At 43.0% G+C, this 22,052-nt stretch overlaps 1 protein-coding gene across 1 annotated transcript in view; it reads left to right on the top strand.

The window, feature by feature from the left end:
- The window catches only part of LOC126161437 (dehydrogenase/reductase SDR family member 11-like), a 71,424-nt gene extending 51,166 nt beyond the window's left edge, over positions 1-20,258 (top strand). The window contains exons 4-6 of the mRNA XM_049917238.1: positions 255-384; positions 11,316-11,462; positions 19,956-20,258. Of these exons, the coding sequence (XP_049773195.1) occupies positions 255-384; positions 11,316-11,462; positions 19,956-19,997 (319 nt within the window). The 3' untranslated portion in view covers positions 19,998-20,258. The remainder of the gene's footprint in view (positions 1-254; positions 385-11,315; positions 11,463-19,955) is intronic.
- The last annotated feature ends 1,794 nt before the right edge of the window (positions 20,259-22,052 follow it).

Below are 22,052 nucleotides of genomic sequence, written 5' to 3'. Positions count from 1 at the left end.
TATTAATATTATGATGAGCGCGATACTTGTTTTAGACAATGTTCATCCAACCAGGGACAACAAAAGAGTCTTGATGAAGGTCCTAGCAGAGGAGTCGAAGCGTCGAGTTCTAAAGAAAAAGTGTGTAATGGAATAAATGGAAAAAGTCTATAATGGGCCTAATCGTCCAGAAAATTTCACCTTCAATGATAACGAAAGCCTGCAGACCTACATACTTTTACGTGCTTGTTAATGTACAAAGTTTGTTTTTCCAGTGACATGGGACACTTGCCGCCATTCGGCACTGACCGAGCCATGTACGGAGCCAGCAAGCACGCAGTCAGAGTGCTCCTGGAAGGGCTGAGGAAGGACCTGGTCGCCAGGGGCAGCAAGATACGAGTTGGGGTACGTAGCAGCCAGCTCACGTCGTCTAATGAGGTAGAAGACGAAAGAAACGTCCAGGTGGTAGTTAGATGGAGAAGAAACTAACAATGCCTTATTTTTGAGATGGTGTAACGTTATTGGAAATCCTGCAAGGCATATGACGGAAAGGTTACGATGACACAGTAGTAAGTTCTACGTCGCTCTCACACACGCAGTGGAAAAATTAAAGAACCCGCATCATTACCTTACATGATGACGACTGTGGTTTGAGCGTGTGAAGAGAAGACAAAGTCCAAAAATCAGACTGCCTGCTGAATGATAAAAATATTCGAAGTAAAAGAAAACAATTCAGACTGTGTATGGTCACTTTGACAATTGTGGCCAACGTAGTAAATGCACTCAGGTGACAAAAGTCATGGGATACCGATATGCACATATCGCGCACACAAAGTACAGAAGGGTAGTGCATTGGCGAAGCTGTCATTTGTACTCAGGTGATTCATGTAAAAAGGTTTCCGACGTGATTATGGCCGCACGACAGGAATTAACAGACTAGTAGTTGGAGGTAGAAGCTTAGTAATGTAAAAATATAAAAACAGTGATATGTAAAAAATATACGGCAGTCTGCCAATGTAATCGTAAAATGACTCAATAGTAGCGGTTGAAAACTCTTTTCTGTGAATGACTCACGAGAATGTTCTTAATAGTGTAATATGTTTTAAGTTAGCCCGACACAGATCAGTAATTAATAAACTAGCCCAGTTCTCAGGGTAGTTACGTAATCGTCGATAATTAACTGTTCTTTCCTTCTTCACCTAACACCACAGATATTATTCCAGGCTCGTGAGAAGTGGCGTGCTTATTTCGCCAGAGAATATTCCACAAGTCCGTTCGATGTAAACTACTTGCAATATGTAGCTTAATATCGTGGTTTCGTCTCGATTCCCCAATATAAGATAATAAGAGTAGCATCTACAAATGAAACCCTATAATGGAACCGGAATCCTGTGACCAGACCTTTTCTGACTGGGATGTCATCACGTTATATAAAGAAAAGCTGTAAGTAAAAACTGTTAAATTATTATCAGCGGCCGCCGGGCTCGTAGGATCTGCAAGGAAGTTAATTGTCCTGACCGACGGCGCGTCTCGTAGATGAGCTAAAAGAAAAAATGTTGATTTTCTAAGATGTCGCCTAACAACGAGAATTCTTTTTTAAGGCCCATATCTACTTTGGACAATCCAGGTACCAGATTACAAATTAATTGACCGCATACAAAAATTCTTTTGGCAAAACAACCATTATATTTTTCTGGTTTTAAGTACAACTTACATTATTAGCTGGTACAGCAAGATGAGCTTTACACAAGAACGTCCTCTTAGGTCTGAATCCAAGCAGATAAGATAAGCGAATGACAAAGGAAAGATAGTTCATGCACAGAAGCGCAAGACTCCATGGAATATCATGTCCATTGTAGTTCTATCTCTTCTTCCTTCGCGTAACTAGTCGGTTCTTTATAAAATTTATCGTAATATTGAGTTTACATATTTTTTAAACCCAAGACCACCCAGGAGAAACAGTACAGCGTGGGACATTCAATTTCTAAAATTGTTAGAAAATTCAATATTCCGAGACCCACAGTGTCGAGAATGTGCCGAGAAAACCACATTTCGGGCATTACCTCTCACCACAGACAACGCAGTGACCGATGGCCTTCACTTAACGACGCAGCGGCGTTTACGTAGAGCTGTCAGTGCTAAAAGACAAGCAACACTGCGTGAAATAACAGCAGAAGTCAATGTGGGACGTACGAGGAAGGTATGCGTTAGGACAGCGCGGCGAAGTCTGGCGTTAATCGACTGTCGGAGCAGACGACCATCGCGAGTGCATTTGCTAACAGCACGACATCGCCTGCAGGGGCTTTTCTGGGGTCGTGAACATATCGATTGGACACTAGACGAATCAAAAACTGTGGCCTGGTCAGGTGAGTGCGTATTTCAGTTGGTAAGAGCTGTACGGTTCGAGTGTGGCGAAGACCCCACGAAGACATGGATCCAAGTTGTCAACAAGGCACTGTCCAAGCTGGTGGTCGCTCCATAATGTTGTGTGCTGTGTACATGGAATGGAGTCGGTCCTCTGGTCCAACTGAACTTATCACTGACTGGGAATGGTTATGTTCGGCTACTCGGAGACCATTTACAACCATTAATGCATTTCACGTACCCAAACAAATATGGAATTTTTATGGCTGACATTGCGCCACGGGACTGGAAAAAATTGTTCGCGACAAGTCTGAAGAACATTCTGGACTATTTGAGCGAATGATTTGGTCACCCAGACCGCCCAACATGAATGCCAGCGAGCATTTATGGGACATAAACGAGAGGTCAGTTCGTGCAATAAATCCTGCTCCAGCAACACATTCGCAATTATGGACGGCTATAGACGCAGCATGGCTCAATATTTCCGCATGGGACTCCTAATGACTTTTTGAGTCCATGCCACGTGGAGAAGCACTTCGCCGGGCAAAAGGAGGTCCGACACGATATGGGGGATGTCCCATGTCTTTTGTCACCTCACAGTATATGATAAACAAAATCGTAGTAAAACATGTACGAAGGTCATTCCAAAAGAAATGCACACTATTTTTGTAAAAATACAGTTTTCATTCTGCATGTGTGAAAGTTTTACAGTGTGTGGATACATCCTTCCCGCTTGTTTTCAAACTTAGTTCAACCTGTTCTCATGAGTGGCGCCGTCACACCATGTCTTCAAGATGGCTGCTACACTTGACGTTCGTCAGAAGCAACGTGCTGTCATAGAATTCCTGTGCTATGGAAACGAGACAGTGGGAAACATCCACAAGAGGTTTAAAAAGATGTATGGAGACGCTGCTACCGATCGCAGTACAGTTAGTCGGTGGGCAAGCAGAAAGCGGGCACGGCAGTATTGAGGATTGTTCTCGCAGCGGCAGGCCTCGTACTGCACACACTCCAGACAATGTGCAGAGAGTTAACGAATTGGTGACTGCTGACAGATGCATCACAGTGAACGAATTGTCAAGCTACGCTGGAATAGGGGCTGGAAATGTTTGCAGAATACTGAAAGTTTTGGCGTTAAAAAAGGTTTGTGCCAGATGGGTTCCCAGGATGTTGACAGTGGCTCACAAATAAACAAGAAAAACGGTTTGCACCGAACTTTTGGAAAAGCACGAAAATGGTGGAGATGAATTTGTTGGAAGAATTGTGACAGGCGATGAAACATGGCTCCATCATTTTTCACCAGAGACGAAGAGGCAATCAGTGGAGTGGCATCATGCAAATTCACCCAAAAAAAAATTCAATACCACACCTTCTGCTGGAAAAGTTATGGCTACTGTGTTTTTCGATTCCGAAGGACTCTTGCTTGTGGACATCATGCCAAGTGGAACCACCATAAATTCTGATGCATATGTGACGACACTGAAGAAACTTCAAGGTCGACTGAGCCGTGTTCGACGCATCGGCAAAAGCAGGATGTTTTGCTGTTGCACGACAATGCACGGCCACATGTCAGTCAAAAAACCATGGAAGCGTTCACAAAACTCGGATGGACAATACTGAAACACCTGTCTTACAGTCCTGACCTGGCTCCATGGCCGGCCGGAATGGCCGAGCGGTTCTAGGCGCTACAGTCTGGAACCGCGCCACCGCTACGGTCGAAGGTTCGAATCCTGCCTCGGCCATGGATGAGTGTGATGTCCTCAGGTTAGTTGGGTTTAAGTAGTTCTAACTAAAAGAGTCTCTTCGTTGAACAAGGTTTGAAGATGATGACTCCCTTGTGCACGCTGCCAAACAGTGGCTCCAACAGGTTGGTCCAGAATTTTACCATGTGAGAATACATGTAACAGTTGAGAGGGATGGAAATTATGTGGAGAAATGAAAATATTGTTCCTAAAAGAAGTATATACACACTGTAAAACTTTCAAACAGGTAGAATAAAAGATGGATTAAAAAAAATAGTGTGCATTTCTTTTGGAGTGACCCTCGAAAATTAAGATTCTTACTGTAGTGGACTGACAAGACAGCCAGTCCCCAGTGACGGGTAACCGAAAGGCACGCGTTTGCAGACGCCGGCTGGCGTTAGGTCTGAAACAGGATACGTAATGAAAGCTATAAAGAAAAGTACGTAGCTGCTGGAATACTTAACTTTAATCCATCATTTGTATACAGCATTCTGGATGATACAAGTGAGACTCTCTCTAGAAACGGTTAATGGCGCCTTGCTAGGTCGTAGCCATGGACTTAGCTGAAGGCTATTCTAACTGTCTCTCGGCAAATGAGAGAAAGGCTTCGTCAGTGTATTCGCTAGCAAAGTCGTCGTACAACTGGGACGAGTCCTAGTACGTCTCTCTAGACCTGCCGTGTGGTGGCGCTCGGTCTGCAATTACTGACAGTGGCGACACGCGGGTCCGACATGTACTAATGGACCGCGGCCGATTTAAAGCTACCACCTAGCAAGTGTGGTGTCTGGCGGTGACACCACACTTACCACCTGTATGTATATATCTAAATTCATGGCCAAACTAGAAGTTAAGGATAAATGAAGCTTTTATGGAAATGAGAGGCAGTGAGCCAGTGCTTGGGACGGTTTCCCTCAAGCCGTGTGTAAGGCCAGAGCGGACGCACAACACGAGTGTGTGGCGGAACCTGAGCTGGCACAGGTGTGAGGCACAGGGTCGACCGTAAAAAGAGTGCTCTCATTGTGTCAGCATTTTTTAATCTGTGTAACGTGTTGGAAATGACACTACAGTGCACCAGGCGCTGTAACCAACTACAAAGTGTGTGGATAATACTGTAATGCTGTGCCTCATTGATTTTTTGAGTAATATGATCGATCGGATACTCTCTTTCAAATTCTGAAGGCTATTTACAATTTGTACAGAAATCAGATGGCAGTTGTAAGAGTCGAGGGGTATGGGAGGGAAGCAGTGGTTGGGAAGGGAGTGAGACAGGGTTGTAGCCTATCCCCAATGTTATTCCATCTGTATATTGAGCAAGTAGTGAAGGAAACTAAAAGAAAAATTCGGATTAGGAATTAAAATCCATGGAGAAGAAATAAAAACTTTGAGGTTCGCCGATGACATTGTAATTCTGTCAGAGACAGCAAAGGACCTGGAAGAGCAGCTGAACGGAATGGACAGTGTCTTGAAGTGAAGATATAACATGAACATCAACAAAAGCAAAACAAGGATAATGGAATGTAGTCGAATTAAATCGGGTGTTCCTGCGGGAATTAGATTAGTAAGTGAGACGCTTAAAGTAGCAAATGAGGTTTGCTATTTGGGGAGCAAAATAACTGATGATGGTCGAAGTAGAAGGGATATAAAATGTAGACTGGCAATGGCAAGGAAAGCGTTTCCGAAAAAGAGAAATTTGTTGACATCGAATATAGATTTAAGTGTCATGAAGTCGTTTCTGAAAGTATTTGTATGGAGTGTAGCCATGTATGGAAGTGAAACGTGGACGATAAATAGTTTGGACAGGAAGAGAATAGAAGCTTTCGAAATGTGGTGCTACAGAAGAATGCTGAAGATTAGATGGGTGGGTCACATAACTAATGAGGAGGTATTGAATAGAATTGGAGAGAAGAGAAATTTGTGGCACAGCTTGACTATAAGAAGGGATCGGTTGGTAGGGCATATTCTGAGGCATCAAGGGATCCCCAGTTTAGTATTCGAGGGAAGCGTGGAGGGTAAAAATCGTAGAGGGAGACCAAGAGATGAATACACTAAACAGATTCAGAAGGCTGTAGGTTGCAGTAGGTACTGGGAGATGAAGAAGCTTGCACAGGATAGGCTAGCATGGAGAGCTGCGTCAAACCAGTCTCTGGACCGAAGACCACAACAACAACAATATGATCGACCGAAGTTTATAGAAGTGCTTGCTACTAAATCTACATGGGTTTTCACGGCAAGCAGTTATGGTCGTGGGATATCAAACAAAGCACAAGCGTGAGGAAGAAAATTAAGCTTCAAGGTTTAATCGTTTAATGCGAGTAGCCAAGCTTCCTACACTTCAAAAGTGCCGACGACAGTTTCACTTAGCATAAGAATTGCGTCCTCTAGGTCAATTGAAATACTACACTGTACAGTATATTATCTGTATAGCTCTTGTCCGCTGATGTGTAAAAGGTCTGCTCATGACGTAGGTTTTTGTGGTAAAGAGAAGGACTAAAAATTAATTCCAGTACAACAATACCAATCGCCGCTATTTAGATTTTATTTTTAGGCTACCAGTTTCGACGATACACTACGTCATCTTCAGGCCTGCTCAATCGAGTAATACAGCAACACTTTTAACTGGTCTCGTAACGATTATTACGGTCAAGTGTGCTGCTTGGACAACTGTCAGCGCCTCTAAATAACGGCGATTGGTATTGTTTTACGGGATATTGACCAGCCGTAGTCCCATACTCCAGACACAAGATTGAGTTACATTCATTAAAAATTAATTGCTTAGAATGATATCTTTCTTGCTGTTGAAATGGTCAATTTATTATTTATATACTGGACATACTATTAGGTGAATTTTTGTGTTCTACTACCAATTATTTAGCGTGACAGAACTGTTTAATGCGTAGCTCTTGGTTAGGCTGCAAAGATACTGAGCACTGTTCAGTGGTACAGGCAGGTTAGTGTAAACTGTAACGTGTGGGACGGCCATTAAATAACTCAAAATTCTGTAATGGAAATGAGCGTTTGGCGTCATTGGCCGGGAGGCCCCTTTCGGGGCAGGTCCGGCCGCCTTGGTGCAGCTCTTATTACATTCGACGCCACACTGGGCAACCTGCGCGCCGGATGGGGATGCAATGATGATGAAGACAACACAACACCCAGTCCCTGAGCGGAGAAAATCACCGACCCAGCCGGGAATCGAACCCGGGCCCCTTAGGACGGCAGCCGGTCACGCTGACCATTCAGCTATCTTTTTTTTTTTTTTTTTTTTTTTGTAATTTGCTCGTTGCTGATCGTTGTGTTTGGTCATTGCGGACGTGACGTGGCATCTGTTCAAGTTCGTTTGTTGATCCTTCCATTCAGTTTTTTATTACAGAGGCCAACCAGCTCTCTGACCGAACACGCTGAGCTACCGTGCCGGCTATTGAGGCGGACAGTTCTGTAATAGAAACTGGAAAATGACAACATGTAGTTAACGAGAAGAGTAGGATTGTGAAACGAAATGAGCGTATGGCATTGTTGGCCGGGAGGCCCCATCTGGGGAAGTTCGGCCGCAGGGCGCAAGTCTTATTTCAGTCGACGCCACACGGGGCGACTTGCGTGCCGGTGATGAGGACGAAATGATGATGAGGACAACACAACACCCAGTCCACGAGTAGAGAAAATCCCCAGCCCGACCGGGATTCGAACTCGGGCCCGCTGCATGGGAGGCAAGCACGTAACCACCCAGCTAAGCAGGCGGACGAAGTAACTATGCATAAAAACTTTTTTTCACTGGCCAAAGCCATTCACTGGACGTACAATCAACACTGTGTCTTAGGTGAAGTAGTAATTAAAAAGTAAATACAAATTCATAATAAATCTTTGGAGCACCCACAAACACTCTCGGAAATAATTTGATGTGTTGGCAAATGTGCCAACACCTTGTAGATAGAGGAGGCCGAAATGCACGCTATAATCTAACGCAGACGGGCGTGAGGTCTGGAACAGGATACGTAATGAATGCTATAAAGAAAAGTACGTAGCTGCTGAAATACTTAAATTTTAATCCATCATTTGTATACAGCATTCTTGATGATACAAGTGAGACTCTCTATAGAAATGGTTAATGGCGCCTTGCTAGGTCGTAGCCATGGACTTAGCTCAAGGCTATCCTAACTATCTCTCGGCAAATGAGAGAAAGGCTTCGTCAGTGTAGTCGCTAGCAAAGTCGTCGTACAACTGGGGCGAGTGCTAGTCCGTCTCTCTAGACCTGCCGTGTGGTGGCGCTAGGTCTGCAATTACTGACAGTGGCGACACGCGGGTCCGGCATGTACTAATGGACCGCGGCCGATTTAAAGCTACCACCTAGCAAGTGTGGTGTCTGGCGGTGACACCACATAATTCTTTGCTTCTAACACCTCCATAACATTTCTGCAGCTAGGTCTAGCGTTTTGTGTGTCGCAAGGTTAAATTTCGGTTTTGTTTACGCAGAGCAAAAGTGCTCTTTCAGAAGGATTTGCTTGTACTTTAAGCTATCACAACTAAAGGTCAATGGTATCGGCACTGTATTAATGAAAATAGACGATTTTGGAAATGAAAATGCAGGGAAACATTGGGAACAAAGAAGCGCTGCTAAATTTCGTTGCGACGCAGGTACGCGAGGGTTTGGCGAGAGCCAACTACAGTTTCCGTGTATCATTTGCCGATCCCGCCCGCTTAGCTGAATGGTCAGCACCTCTGTCTGACCGCTGTGCAACAGGCCCGGGTTAGATTCCCCGCCGGATCGGAGACTTTCTTCGCTTGGGAACTGGATGTTGTGTTGTTCTCATCATCAACGACACCCAAGTCAGCCATTGTGGCGTCAACAACTGAAAAGACTTGGTGGCCGAATTTACACAGGTAGGAACTCCCGGTCATCAATGCCGTTCGATCATTTCATTTCATTTGCTGAGAATAATGAATTGATAATGTCACAGCTAATAAGCAGTCCGCTGCAGATCCTGTGATACTACTGTAATTAAACGAACTGTATTCGTAATTGCAAATATATATCGTCTGTATATTGGAATGACAATGAAAATGTGTGCCGGAGCAGGTCTCGAACCCGGATTTCTCGCTTTACGCGAACTGTGTCCTTAACAAGTTCGGCTGTCCGCGCACGAATCACGGTCAGACACATACTGCCATTTGTCGTCGTCCATTTGTCAACCTACACTCGTCCGTTACGTATATTCCCGTCCAGGTGGGACATACGTACTTATTGTGAGTGGAGGCCGAATAATGCAGTGTTCCATCGGACTTTTATGCTTATCGGAAGGAATATTGCGTCGTACTTCTTAATAACACAGCTACTGCTATTTCATAACTACTATAATTGATGCATGCAAGTCCAAAAGAACATAGAACCGTACTTTTTAACAACACAGGCACTACGTATGTTTTTGGATGGGGTCTGCCTTCAGTAGCAAAACACAATTTTGTTTTTTAACCGAAACATGTTTCACTGCAGTTGCAGAATCTTCAGTGGGCTCCTATTTTATGGCTTTTAAAGATAAAGAATGTTCTTTACTGTTCGTATATATATAACTATTAGTTTTTAAATCATAATTACAGATATTTTTAAAAAACACATAAAATTATGAAATCATACCTTTTTGCCACATGGTGTGGTTTTTCTGATGTACTGTGTTTCTCCAGTAACTGTTTTGTTCCATAATGTGTCATCTGCAACCACTTACACCTTAAAGTAGATAAATTGTTTAAACCAAAATTAAGATTTGAAAATTGTTATTCCTATGCCTGAAATTAATTAATTCTATGTTTGTGTATGTGTCTATTTACATAATGTTTCACTTACGTTTTCTTTTTCCTCATCTTCATCACTGTCAAACACTATATATTAAGCTGTCGCTGTCACTGTCACTGTCACTGTTTCACTGTTTACCAGCAGTGAAACAAACATGGCGGACAGTGGAACAGTTGAAGGTGTAAAAACACGATGGCTGACAGAGGAACAGTCGAAGGTGTTCCTGACAGCTGTTCTGAATCTTTCAGAGGTGTCTGTGCATTTTGTGTGTGTGTGTGTGTGAGAGAGAGAGAGAGAGAGAGAGAGAGAGAGAGAGTGACAGTAGGTTTGAGGGTTGTGTATGTGTGTGTGTGTGTGTGTGTGTGTGTGTGTGTGTGTAGGGCGGGGGGGGGGGTGGAGGGTAGGTTGGGGGTGGGCATAGGAATAACAATTTTCAGATCGCAATTTTGGCTTAAACAATGTATCTACTTTAAGGTGAAAGTGGTAGCACATGACAAACTGTGGAACAAAATAGTCCTTGTACGAACACAATACATCGGAAAAACCACACCATGTGGTAAAAAGGAATCAATTAATAATTTTATGTGTTTTTTTCAAATATCTGTAATTACGATTTAAAAACTAATAGTTACATGTATACAAACAGTAAAGAACATTCTTTATCTTTAACAGCCATAAAATAAAAGCCCGCTGAAGATGCTGCAACTGTAGTGAAACATGTTTGGTTTCAAAAGAAAATTGTGTTTCGCTAAAGGCAGACCCCATCCAAAAACATACGTATTGTTAAAGCAAACACGGAAAGAAGAGCTTCAACCCCAATATGATTAACACAGGCACTGATATTTCTATATATTATAACTGACAGACCACATCTGCCATTAATTAACACAGCGCTACAATCACTACGTGGGAGAGGCCTGAAACAGACTGATCTTTACGCAAGAACGTCGTAGAAGACTGAGTCCTTGTAGCACTCTGCTGGCACAAGAACAAGCCAAGGCCGTCGCAGTGCGATCTGGAGCGAAATCTCCTCAGGCTGTTGTGGTTCACTGCAGGCCATTCGGCAGCCACACGCAGCAGATACATCGGTGCAAAACATCCAGGCCATTGGCTGAATAGTGCTGCGGCTTCTTTCGGACAGTACTTCATTACAGATTGACCTCTCTCGAGTAATAACGCATTTCTCGATAAGGGGCCGCAGTCTAGAACTCAGACTTCGGTATGTGTCGAATACCATATGTTTGACTGAAACGTCTTCAAAAGCCCAGAAGCACATTAGTTTATTCGAACAAAACCCAGCGAGGTACGGTATTTCGTGGTCTCCGTAGTTATAAAGCACGACTTCGGTTTGGTTTTAGTAGATACATAAGGAGAAAATACTTTAATAATAAGACTGGGAAATTCGTAATTATGTCCTAGATTTCTCTTGAAAATTGTGTTCTGTTTCACAGGAGATTTCTCCCGGAGCCATACGAACTGAAGGGCTGATGGGTGTGATGCAGGAGTTCCCGGAAATTGCCAAAACAATGCCCTGTATGGAGCCGGAGGACATCGCAGAGGCCGTCGTGTACATGCTGTCACAGCACCCACGCACCCAGGTTGGTCTTGAAAAGAACGCTTGTAAATCGTGTAACCTCCTCACAATCTTTTGTTTCTGTGTAGCATTTAGCCCAACTTTACCACTCACGCTGTAAAAGTCTACATATTACCAAAACTACGATGGTTGCACAGAAAGTAATGCACCGCATTTTTTTCTTCAACAGTTCTTTATTAAATATAATGAGACTTACACACACGAAAGAATGGTGTTTCGTCTACACACCATATTTTTCCACGTAATATCCATCCCGTTCTACGGCCTTCCTCCAGCGCGAAATAAGGGCGTGCATGCCCTGTCGGTACCAACCCTTGTCCTCATAGCGGACCCAGTGCTCCACTGCGTGAATCACCTCCTCATCGTCTTCAAAATGTCTTCCACGAACGGCATCCTCTAATGGCCCTAACAAGTGGAAGTCCCAGGGGGCTAGCACAGGGCTGTCAAGACTGACAACCGTGGGTGGTCTCCCCGACTGCTGCAAATCGTGGAGCTCCGCCGAACCACCTTCTGATGACCCCACCCTCCGTGCCCAGCGACTAACTGTACTTCTGTGGACAGGAGATGTTCCATAAACTTTGCACAAACGTTTGTGAACATTCCCCACTCTTTCTTTCTCTGCAGTGAGAAATTCAATGACGGCACGTTGCTTGTAAAGCACATCACCTACAGACGCCATTTTGAAACTGTCCTGCAGCTACGCTGTCTGTGGGAAGTGACGGAAATTTGGGGCGCTCTCTCAGGAGACACTGTTTTCGTATGAGAAAAAAAAATGCGGTGCATTAATTTCTGTGCAACCCTCGTATGTATTCACAAACTGTTATCCAATTTACACTCATATGATAACCGTTGACTAAATAGAACTTAATTTGAGCTGAACTGTAACTGATCTGAAAGCAGCGTGTCTTTGTATTAAATGCGCAAGGGCAGAAAATAGTTATCTGGCTCTAATCAAAATTTCCACTTACCTTGCGTTTTGACACAACTGTTGCAGGTTTCTCGAAAGCACAAAGCAAGTGGGCAGCGGCCTAGCTGGATTCCTGTTTATAAATACACATTCAGACTGCCGCATGTGGTAATGCGTAATGACAAACATTGGTGTGGGGGAATGACTATTCCTATGACATGATATTCCAAGACAAAGATTTTATATTGAAGTATGTATCCAAAAGCCAGAGTAAAATTTTGCGTGATCTTCACACATTAACATTGGTCTGAACAATATTATGCTTAACAAAGTGACCAACGATTTAAAAAGGGTACAATGTTAACACAGAATTTCTATAAAAATCAAATAGCTTATGAGTAAACATGTTAACCCAGTAGTCAGTCCTACTTCCTGAATGTTGCAGTCTTACCTCAAACTTCTTCTCTTCAAAAACTAATAACTTTATTCAAAATATACAAACAAACAAAAAAGTTTCGCATCACCTCGGTTCCGAGAGTTCCGGAACCTGTACAAAAAATTGGAATAGAGATCAACATAAACATCATTTTCGCCCTTTTTATTGCTCATGAAAACCACACATTGTATGTTCACCCACCATATAGCGAGACCTTCAGAGGTGGTGGTCCTGATTGCTGTGCACACCGCTACCTCTAATACTCAGTAGCACGTCCTCTTGTATTCGTCGTAGCGCGCTATCTACAGGTTCATCAAGGCACTGTTGCTCCAGATTGTCTCACTCCTCAACGGCGATTCGGAATAGATCCCTCAGAGTGGTTGGTGCGTCACGTCCTCCATAAATAGCCCTTTTCAATCTATCCCAGGCATGTTCGATAGAGTTAATGTCTGGAGAAGATGCTGGCCACTCTAGTCGAGCGATGTCGTTATCCTGAAGGAGCTCGTGTGCACGATGGGGGCGCGAATTGTCGTCCATAAAGACGAATGCCTCGCCAATATGCTGCCGATATGGTTGCACTATCGCTCGGAGGATGGCATCCAAGTATCGTACAGCCGTTACGGCACCTTCCATGACCACCAGCGGCTTACGTCGGCCCCACATAATGCCATCCCAAAACAGAAGGGAACCTCCACGTGGCAGCACTCGCTGGACAGTGTGCCGAAGGCGTTCAGCTTGACCGAGTTGCCTCCCAACACGTCTCCGACGATTGTCTGGTTGAAGGCATATGCGACACTCATCGGTGAAGAGAACGTGATGCCAATCCTGAGCGGTCCAATGGACGTCGGGAGTGAAGTTCCGAATCATGCAGACTATTGCGCACACTTTGAATCTTAAACCGAGCGAGGTGGCGCAGTGGTTAGCACACTGGACTCGCATTCGGGAGGACGACGGTTCAATCCCGTCTCCGGCCATCCTGATTTAGGTTTTCCGTGATTTTCCTAAATCGCTTCAGGCAAATTCCGGGATGGTTCCTTTGAAAGGGTACGGCCGATTTCCTTCCCTCACCCGAGCTTGCGCTCAGTCTCTAATGACCTCGTTGTCGACGGGACGTTAAATACTAATATCCCCCTCCTCCTTGAATCTTAACATGGCGTCCTGTGGCTGCACGAAAAGCATTATTCAACATGGTGGCGTTGCTGTCAGGGTTCCTCAGAGCCATAATCCATAGGTAGTGGTCTTCTACTGCAGTAGTAACCCTTGGGCGGCCTGAGCGGGGCATGTCATCGACAGTTCCTGTCTCTCTCTATCTCCTCCATGTCCGAACAACATCGCTTTGGTTCACTCCGAGACGCCTGGACACTTCCCTTGTTGAAAGCCCTTCTTGGCCCAAAGTAACAATGCGGACGCGATCGAATCTTGGTATTGACTGTCTAGGCATGGTTGAACTACAGACAACACGACCTGTGTACCTCCTTCAAAGTGAAATAACTGGAACTGATCGGCTGTCGGACCCCCTCCGTCTAATAAGCGCTGCTCGTGCATGGTTCTTTACATCTTTGGACGGGTTTAGTGACATCTCTGAACAGTGAAACTGACAGTGTCTGTGATACGATATCCGCAGTCAACATCTATCTTCAGGAGTTCTAGGAACTGGGGTGATGGAAAACTTTTTTTGGTGTGTGTATATTCCTTTCACATTTCACTGTGCACATCATATTCATCCTCGCTGTCCTTTCTTCATCTAGCAGATACAAAGACCACACAGCTCCATTAAATACGTCCATCACGTACCACACTTCAACTAAGAATGTATCAGACTGCGCAGAGGCAAAGACTGTGCTACGACAGGACCAAAGATTGTTTAACAGTAGCGTAACTTGCTTTCTCTCTAACGTTCACATCGATGACATACGAAAATCAAAATGACATTACTACCCTACAGCCACTCTAAGGTCTATTGTTCGTCTGATCTAGCCATTATCAAGGTCTGGATGACTTGTATTGCTAATTAGTGTCACGCACAATATATTCATCTCTTGAACTATCCAACGTCTGAGGAAATGACATTGTTTTAAACAATGATTTGTGAAGTTTTATATTATCAGACTGTTCTAGAATACAACTTGGTAACTGTACATACCGCACTTATCCGCTCTCCAACCACATCATCTTAACGGATGGGTTGTACGACGTGGTAAACGCAAAGGAATAACTCGTCGTTAAAGTGTATCCGCTTATAGAAAGAAACTACTTATGCAAAGCACTGCAGTATTCGTTGGAGACGACTTTAACCTGTAGAATATAGACTGGGTTCTCTATGGATTCACAGCAGTTGACACGGACGGAGAGTCATGTGAAGTAACTCTGAATATATTTTCCGAAAACTATTTGGAGCAGCTAATTCGACAACCCAAATGCAGCAGAAATACTTTAACCTTGTAGCTACGAACACACCTAAACTTATCGACTATGTCAGTGTAGAGACGTGATACCATCATAGCAACTGCAGTTACTAAAGGTAATAAATCCATCAATAAAGCTAGAAGGGTTTTTACGATGGAAGGAGTAGGCAATTACTTGTTAGTATCCATCTTACACAATTAATGGACATTGTTTAGTACCAATATGATGGGCGTTTAGGAATTATGAGCAAAGATTAAACAGTGCGCTGTGGGTTCAAAAATTACGCGGGAATGTCGGCAGGCAAAGTTTGGTAGAAATTCGTGCGTCTACAAGAAGATATGCGTGTAGCTTTCAACAACTTCAGCTGTCATACCTCAGCGAAGAATCCGAGAAAACTGTGGTCTTACGTGTAGTCAGTATGTGGGTCGAAGGCTTCCCTTCAGTCATTCGTCGACCAGTCTGCTATGACAATTGAAGACAGCAAATGAAAAGCTAAAGTTTTAGACATTGCGTTTAAGAAATCACTCGCGCAGGAATAGCGAACAAGCGTATTACTGTTTTACCGTCGCACAGCTTTATGTGTGGAGAACACAGACATAGGCCTCACTGGCGTTAAGAAGCGATTGAAAGAGTTGAAAACAAATAGATCACCAGGTCCATGTGGAATCCCAATTCATTTTTACTGGGAAGTACAGTACGGCACTGGCTCCTTACTTAGCTTGCATTTATGGAGAATCTCTCACCGAACGCAAAATGTCAAGCGACTGGTAAAAAACGCTGTTGACTCACTATGTAAAAGGGTAAAAGGACGGACCCGCAAAATTTCAGGACAATATCCTTAACGTAGATTTGCTACAGAATTCAAGGAAATGGTGCAATAATCAGATGAGTCACGGGTACATACTTTAGAGTATAACACAAAAAACTGTCCAGAAACTGGGAAACTTGATTAACTGGTCTTGTCTTTTCCTAACCTTTATTTAGGGCACCAACACAACGTGACAGCTTACTACATAGCCAAAGAATGATTTATTATGATATTTATTGAATTTCAAAAAAATAGATTTCTCTCGCTCTTGCGCGAAACGACTTTGTTTCTGAATATGGTGTCAAAAAATACGTAAGTAACAAACAACAACTGCTAGCACTTTGCAGATTACTGAGTATGATGAGGAGTCTGAGAATTACAGAAAGAAATCGATACCCTAATAAAAGTCATGCGTGTGGAAGGTTAGTAATAAGCGCACTGTGCTTCTTCTTCAGTCACAGACCACTTCATTATAAAGTTCCACGAACGAAGTAGGCACATATTTCTTGGCAAGTTTCATGACATCTTTAAAGTTCTCAGATTTAACTGGTAGAGGCTATAATGGTCGCCTAGTCGTAGATATTGTTATAATCGCACTATTTCACTCCCATTTACGGAGCTTGTTAGCACTTGATGTTAGGTTGGCGCCATTAAAATGTATTGTGGTAATCGCTGCTGCTTGCTGGATCGCTGCTATGTCTCGATGCTGATGCTGGCTCAAACTCTGGTTGTCTAGGGGTAAAAAGATGAGGTCCCATGTTTTATATGTGCTTTTGATGATAAATAATGAGCAAAACCAACAAATATTTAAACTTCAAATATTTATTACTCTGGTGGCCATCTTAATTCCACTGTCCACCAAAGACAATGACACAACACAAAGTAGTACTTCTTTTACATGTTCTTTGCATTGTTTATCCACCTCGAACAAAAACACATATACACACTCTACCAAAGTGACATTCCCACTGTGCTCCCGACCGTTCTTGCTGCTTGTATTTATAGCCTTGTCAAAGAACTACTAAAAAGAGATATAGTTTATAAGTCACATGTACATCTGTTATCGTAATTTGTGCAGAAAAGTTATTAATTTATATCAAGTGACTAATTTAACAGGTTATTAAAATGACAGACAGATTTTTTGACTTGACAGAATAATTCTTTGTTACAAAAAGGCCGTTTTTTAGAAGATTGTCAATTGACTTCTCTAATTTGCATAAATAAGTAAATAACATGAATTATTAAGAATTACATTGGTTTTCGTCTAAAATAGGAATGTTTACGTGAATACTGAGTGAAAACGGTCCTAGTGAACAAATAGGTTTCACTGGGTGATTTTTATTTCAGGAGATCCAAACTACGTAAGTTGGCCACTATTTTTCGTACTTCATATTAATTATTTAAGATGAACTTAGTGTTTTTACATGATGACATTTGCTGTATCAGTGATCAAGTGATATTAACTTTTGTGTTATTAGTTATTCAGTATAATTTAATGGGTTGACTTTATGGAGACATGTTATGCAATCATTGTTAACATACACAATAACTTTTCTATAATCATAAATACTCGTTAAACTGGTTGAATTTGGAGGGTATCACATACTTCGGTAAAGTAAAGCCTTTAATAGGTTCCGTTACAAGGCACTTTATAATTTTTTTCCAAATCAATGTAATTGAGGCTTTCTGAATGATGAAACGTCGAGCGGCGAATTTCCCTGAAGGAGTTATTCCGTTTGATGTCGTCCTACATGGTGCAACGACCAACTGAAGTTGAAGAAACGACTTCGCCGTGTTTGTCGTCACAAGAATGCAAACGAATTTCTCCTTTTCCATGACAACGCATTGCCTCACACATATCTACGCACCCGAGAGCAGCTCACAAAGCTTAATTGGACTGTTCCCTTCCTCGTCAATCTCAAAAAATGGTTGAAATGGCTCTAAGCACTATGGAACTTCACATCTGAGGCCATCAATCCCCCTAGACTTAGAACTACTTAAACCTAACTAAGCTAAGGACAGCACTCACATCCATATCTGAGGGAGGATTCGAATCTGCGACCGCAGCAGCAGCGTGGTTCCGGACTGAAGCGCCTAGAAGCGCTCGGCCACAGCGGCCGGCTCATCAGTCTTACAGCCCGAATCTCGCACCTCCCCACTTCCATTTGTTTGGCGCAGTGGCGAAGCTGCTGACACCGAATAGAGCATTCGGGTGAATCACCATAGACTGATTCTTCGAAGACTCACCTGAGCATAACTATCAGATAGCTAGTCCAAATATTGTGGAGTGTGATAAACGACAAGCAGCTGCAATTCTTTAAACAGTCAGTGACTTTACAGCCGAATACCAGGCGAGCTGCTACTGGGCAGAGGGAGACCCAGCTGAAAATGTTTTGGAGATGATTTGCAGTTTCAGCATTTGCCTTACAACTAACGCAAACATTGGTCTGAACTGGGGAATGGGAACTATTTCTAATTTAATTCTGGGACGATACAACCAGGACAAAAACTTTTAAAAACCCAACATATCGGAAAGTGTTGCTGTTCAGACTATTTTATCAAAACTATCGGGACAGAGAATGAAACAACAAGTTTACTGTTATCAGTCACTGTTTATTACCTCGCTGACGCGTTTCAAAGGTTTAAACCTCTATCATCAGGTGGTTTCCCATTTATTAGTATGACATATTTGTGTGTTATGTTACGGTTTTTGGAGGAATTTGTGGTACTGTCTAGTGGAAGAACAAAACACTATTTCAGAACATGATTTAAGGGTTTTTTAATAAAAAAACTAAACCTGTATCTAACGGTAAAAATAAAATGAGTAACATAGAATACCTCCAGTGGCCACAGGTTCCTTTCACTGTCGTAACATATCCCGTGTATACTTTCATATTTTGGAAAACAAAGATGGCGTCTCGAAACTATTTGGCGCAAGGATCATATAGCAAAAGAGAAATATTATCACAAAGTACAAAGAATACACAGGGTGTTTCACTAAATGTGTTCGCCTCTGTAAGTTACGAAGCAGTGCTTGGCTGATGAGGAGGTTATTGATGCAGCAAGACGTTGGTTCCGATGTCGACCAGTAGGGAGGTACCATGTGGGTATACAAGTCCCCTCAGTAAGGTGGCATAAGAACGTCGCTTCGAACGAAGATTATGATAAAAAATAGCTTTATGTAGCCGAAAGAGCGGAGGAATAGTACGGTGCATTGATATCTTGAATAAAACCATCCTGCTTGCAGAAAAAAGTGTAGCATTACTTATTGAAAGCCCCTCGTACCTCTCGGTGATTCGTGTATTATGAAACACAACGTTTCTGAATTTACCTCTAGATTTTATTTATGAGTAAAGAAAAGTCTTTCAAATTAGGAGTGAATATGAGCCAGTCTGAATTCTAATGTCACTGAATTCTGAATGAATGTCGCCACGAACGAACCTAGACGTCACGCTACACGAGATATGTTCGTCACCGCAACGAAGATAGTGCATTCGTGTTCGTTGGCTTCGCCAACTCACTAATAACCATCTTTTAACCTAACCTAAACTTCGTTGTACAGAGATGGTTCAAATGGCTCTGAGCACTATGGGACTTAACTTCTGAGGTCAGCTGTCCCCTAGAACTTAGAACTACTTCAACCTAACTAACCTAAGGACATCACACACATGCATGCCCGAGGCAGGATTCGAACCTGCGACCGTAGCGGTCGCGCGGTTCCAGACTGAAGCGCGTAGAACCGCTCGGCCTCCCCGGCCGGCACAGTACAGAGAGGTCTACCGTCACAATCAATACTTCGAAGGCAGGAGGAGAGAATGCGCTCTGTCACACCGTACACTAAATAATTTACATTAGATGGCAAAGAATTTCTGCTGTTCATTCGTTGTTCTGCAGGATATTGACGGAAACCTTAGATTTGATATTCTTTTCTTTGTTGCAGGTGTATGACATCATCATGTACCCAACGGGCAGGCCGGTCTAAAACCAAATGCAGCAGCCTATTGTACTGAAGGGTGTCTCATCCAGCCAAATTTGGTTATTACAATTTAAACATCAATGCTTCCATTTCGACCATTTTTCCGTAATTACTAAAAATAAATGTTTCCTGGACAAACGCTGTAGTGTTACTTTCTATGCAAGATGGTACAAATGAATTTGCAACAAATAATATTTCTTTTTATTTTAATAACTTGACAGTTATTTCCAGATCAGCTGTTTTGCATAAGCTGTTGTTTTTGTTACAAAAACGTATTTTTGATGATTTTATAGACCATGTTGAAACTAAAACAGTTGAGTTACTATGAAAGTTGAAAGATTTTACTGCATAATCCTCCAGTCTTATAAAACTTGATCACTGTAATAATATGACCTAAGCATCGTTGGGAATTTTTTGCTTTTATCCCGTTGACGCATCTGCAACTAACTCCCACCACTCATGTACTAAAACTATGTAAAGTGTTGTACTGAGACAGTCCGTTAAAACAGTAATTTAATTTTCAAAACAAACATACAAGTCGGAATTTGTGTTAGGCTGCTTAATGGACAGGGCTGTTTATTCAGTGAACTACGCTCATAAACTCAGTTTAAGAATATGTTATCAGTTGTACAGCATTTTTTTGTTCCAAGTGGGTCTGCAGCGACTGTGCCAAATACATGTACACTTAATGGACTATATATGGACACTTGAAGTACGTTATTAATACGAAAAGTTCTGACTGAGCAGCGCCTTGTGTAAACACCTCCTTGTTTTGGCGTGTCACTTGGAAATGATCTGCGATTCCAGCTTAGGTGTGTATAAGATCGGTAGAGGAGAACTTGGGGAAACGTGATAAAGGGCGATCAAAAGGTTCCCGTTTGAGGGCGTCGCGACAGCGTATATGCAGCGTAGCGCGACTCCAATGCGGGCGTATAAGCTCCCATACGTAGGCAAGGGATTAGTTTGGCAATCGTGTCTTTCTGACGTGCGAGCCGTAAATATCGAAAAGTGAACAACAACAATATCAGTACCAGATGCGTCTAAACAGAACCAACGCGCTCTTATTCTTTACTTGGCTGCCTAAGGACAAACACTGGCAGATATCCATTGGAAAATGAAGACTGTATGTGGGGCACCTTGTGTATTGAAAAAGACAGTTGTGGAACTGTGCGCCAAGTTTATCTGTTAAACCGCCATCTGCCTCTGACACAGTGAATCATCTTCGTCTTCTCGGAAAAAACCTGAGATGCCAAGATGATATAGCTGCTTCCTCAGAAGCTTGCGGCAGAAAAGTCGTACACAAACGGCAAGCTTTAGCCTAAAGAGCGAAAAGCACCTTCTATGCTGATGATTATGTCATCATTACTCAAAAAGGAGCTTTAAAATCGGTGGACAGACGTTCTCTGGACCTCTAGATGTCCTCGTTATCTACGAGGTGCTACCCAAAATTTGCAAGGATATCCCCGTAAAAACAAGAAACCTTACCTGTCTTAGTTTCCAGTGACACCTTCAAGATAGTCCACTCGTATCTGTGTGGAACACTTACCGTGATTTTCTCACTATTTGAAAGGAATGCTGAAAGTCTGCTCACTGCATCGAGTTCAAAATTAGTCGCGGTACCGCCTGAATTTCTTCTGTCGACTAAAAGCGCCACCCTTACAACTTCAATTCCATTTTCGGAAAGAAATCTCAAGGGGCTAAACCAAGCGAGTATTCTTTTTGCCAGGAATTCCTTCGCAATTGGTGGGGTGTGAGGATGCTTTGCATTGTCATGATGCAGCACGCAGTTTTTATTCTCCAATCTCCCACGCCATTTGTGTGTGACGTCCTCCATCAGTCTCCTCGAAACATCGCAGAGGATTCTCCTTCCCCCTCTCTCTGCCCATATCCCCCTTCAGCCCCTCTCTGTCCATTCTCTCCACCCACTCTCTCCATCCATGCACACTCTCTATGCACCTCCTCCTGCTCCTCTCTCTTTCGATATCCTCCTTCCCCCCTTTCTATCAATTTGCCCCTACCCCCTCTGTCAATCTGCTCCTTTGCCCATCTTTTCTTCCCCCT

This window comes from Schistocerca cancellata, chromosome 2, assembly GCF_023864275.1.
Source record: "Schistocerca cancellata isolate TAMUIC-IGC-003103 chromosome 2, iqSchCanc2.1, whole genome shotgun sequence".
Lineage (NCBI taxonomy): Eukaryota > Metazoa > Arthropoda > Insecta > Orthoptera > Acrididae > Schistocerca > Schistocerca cancellata.
Note: the sequence above shows the minus strand (reverse complement) of the source record. Positions and strands in the feature narration are given on the sequence as shown.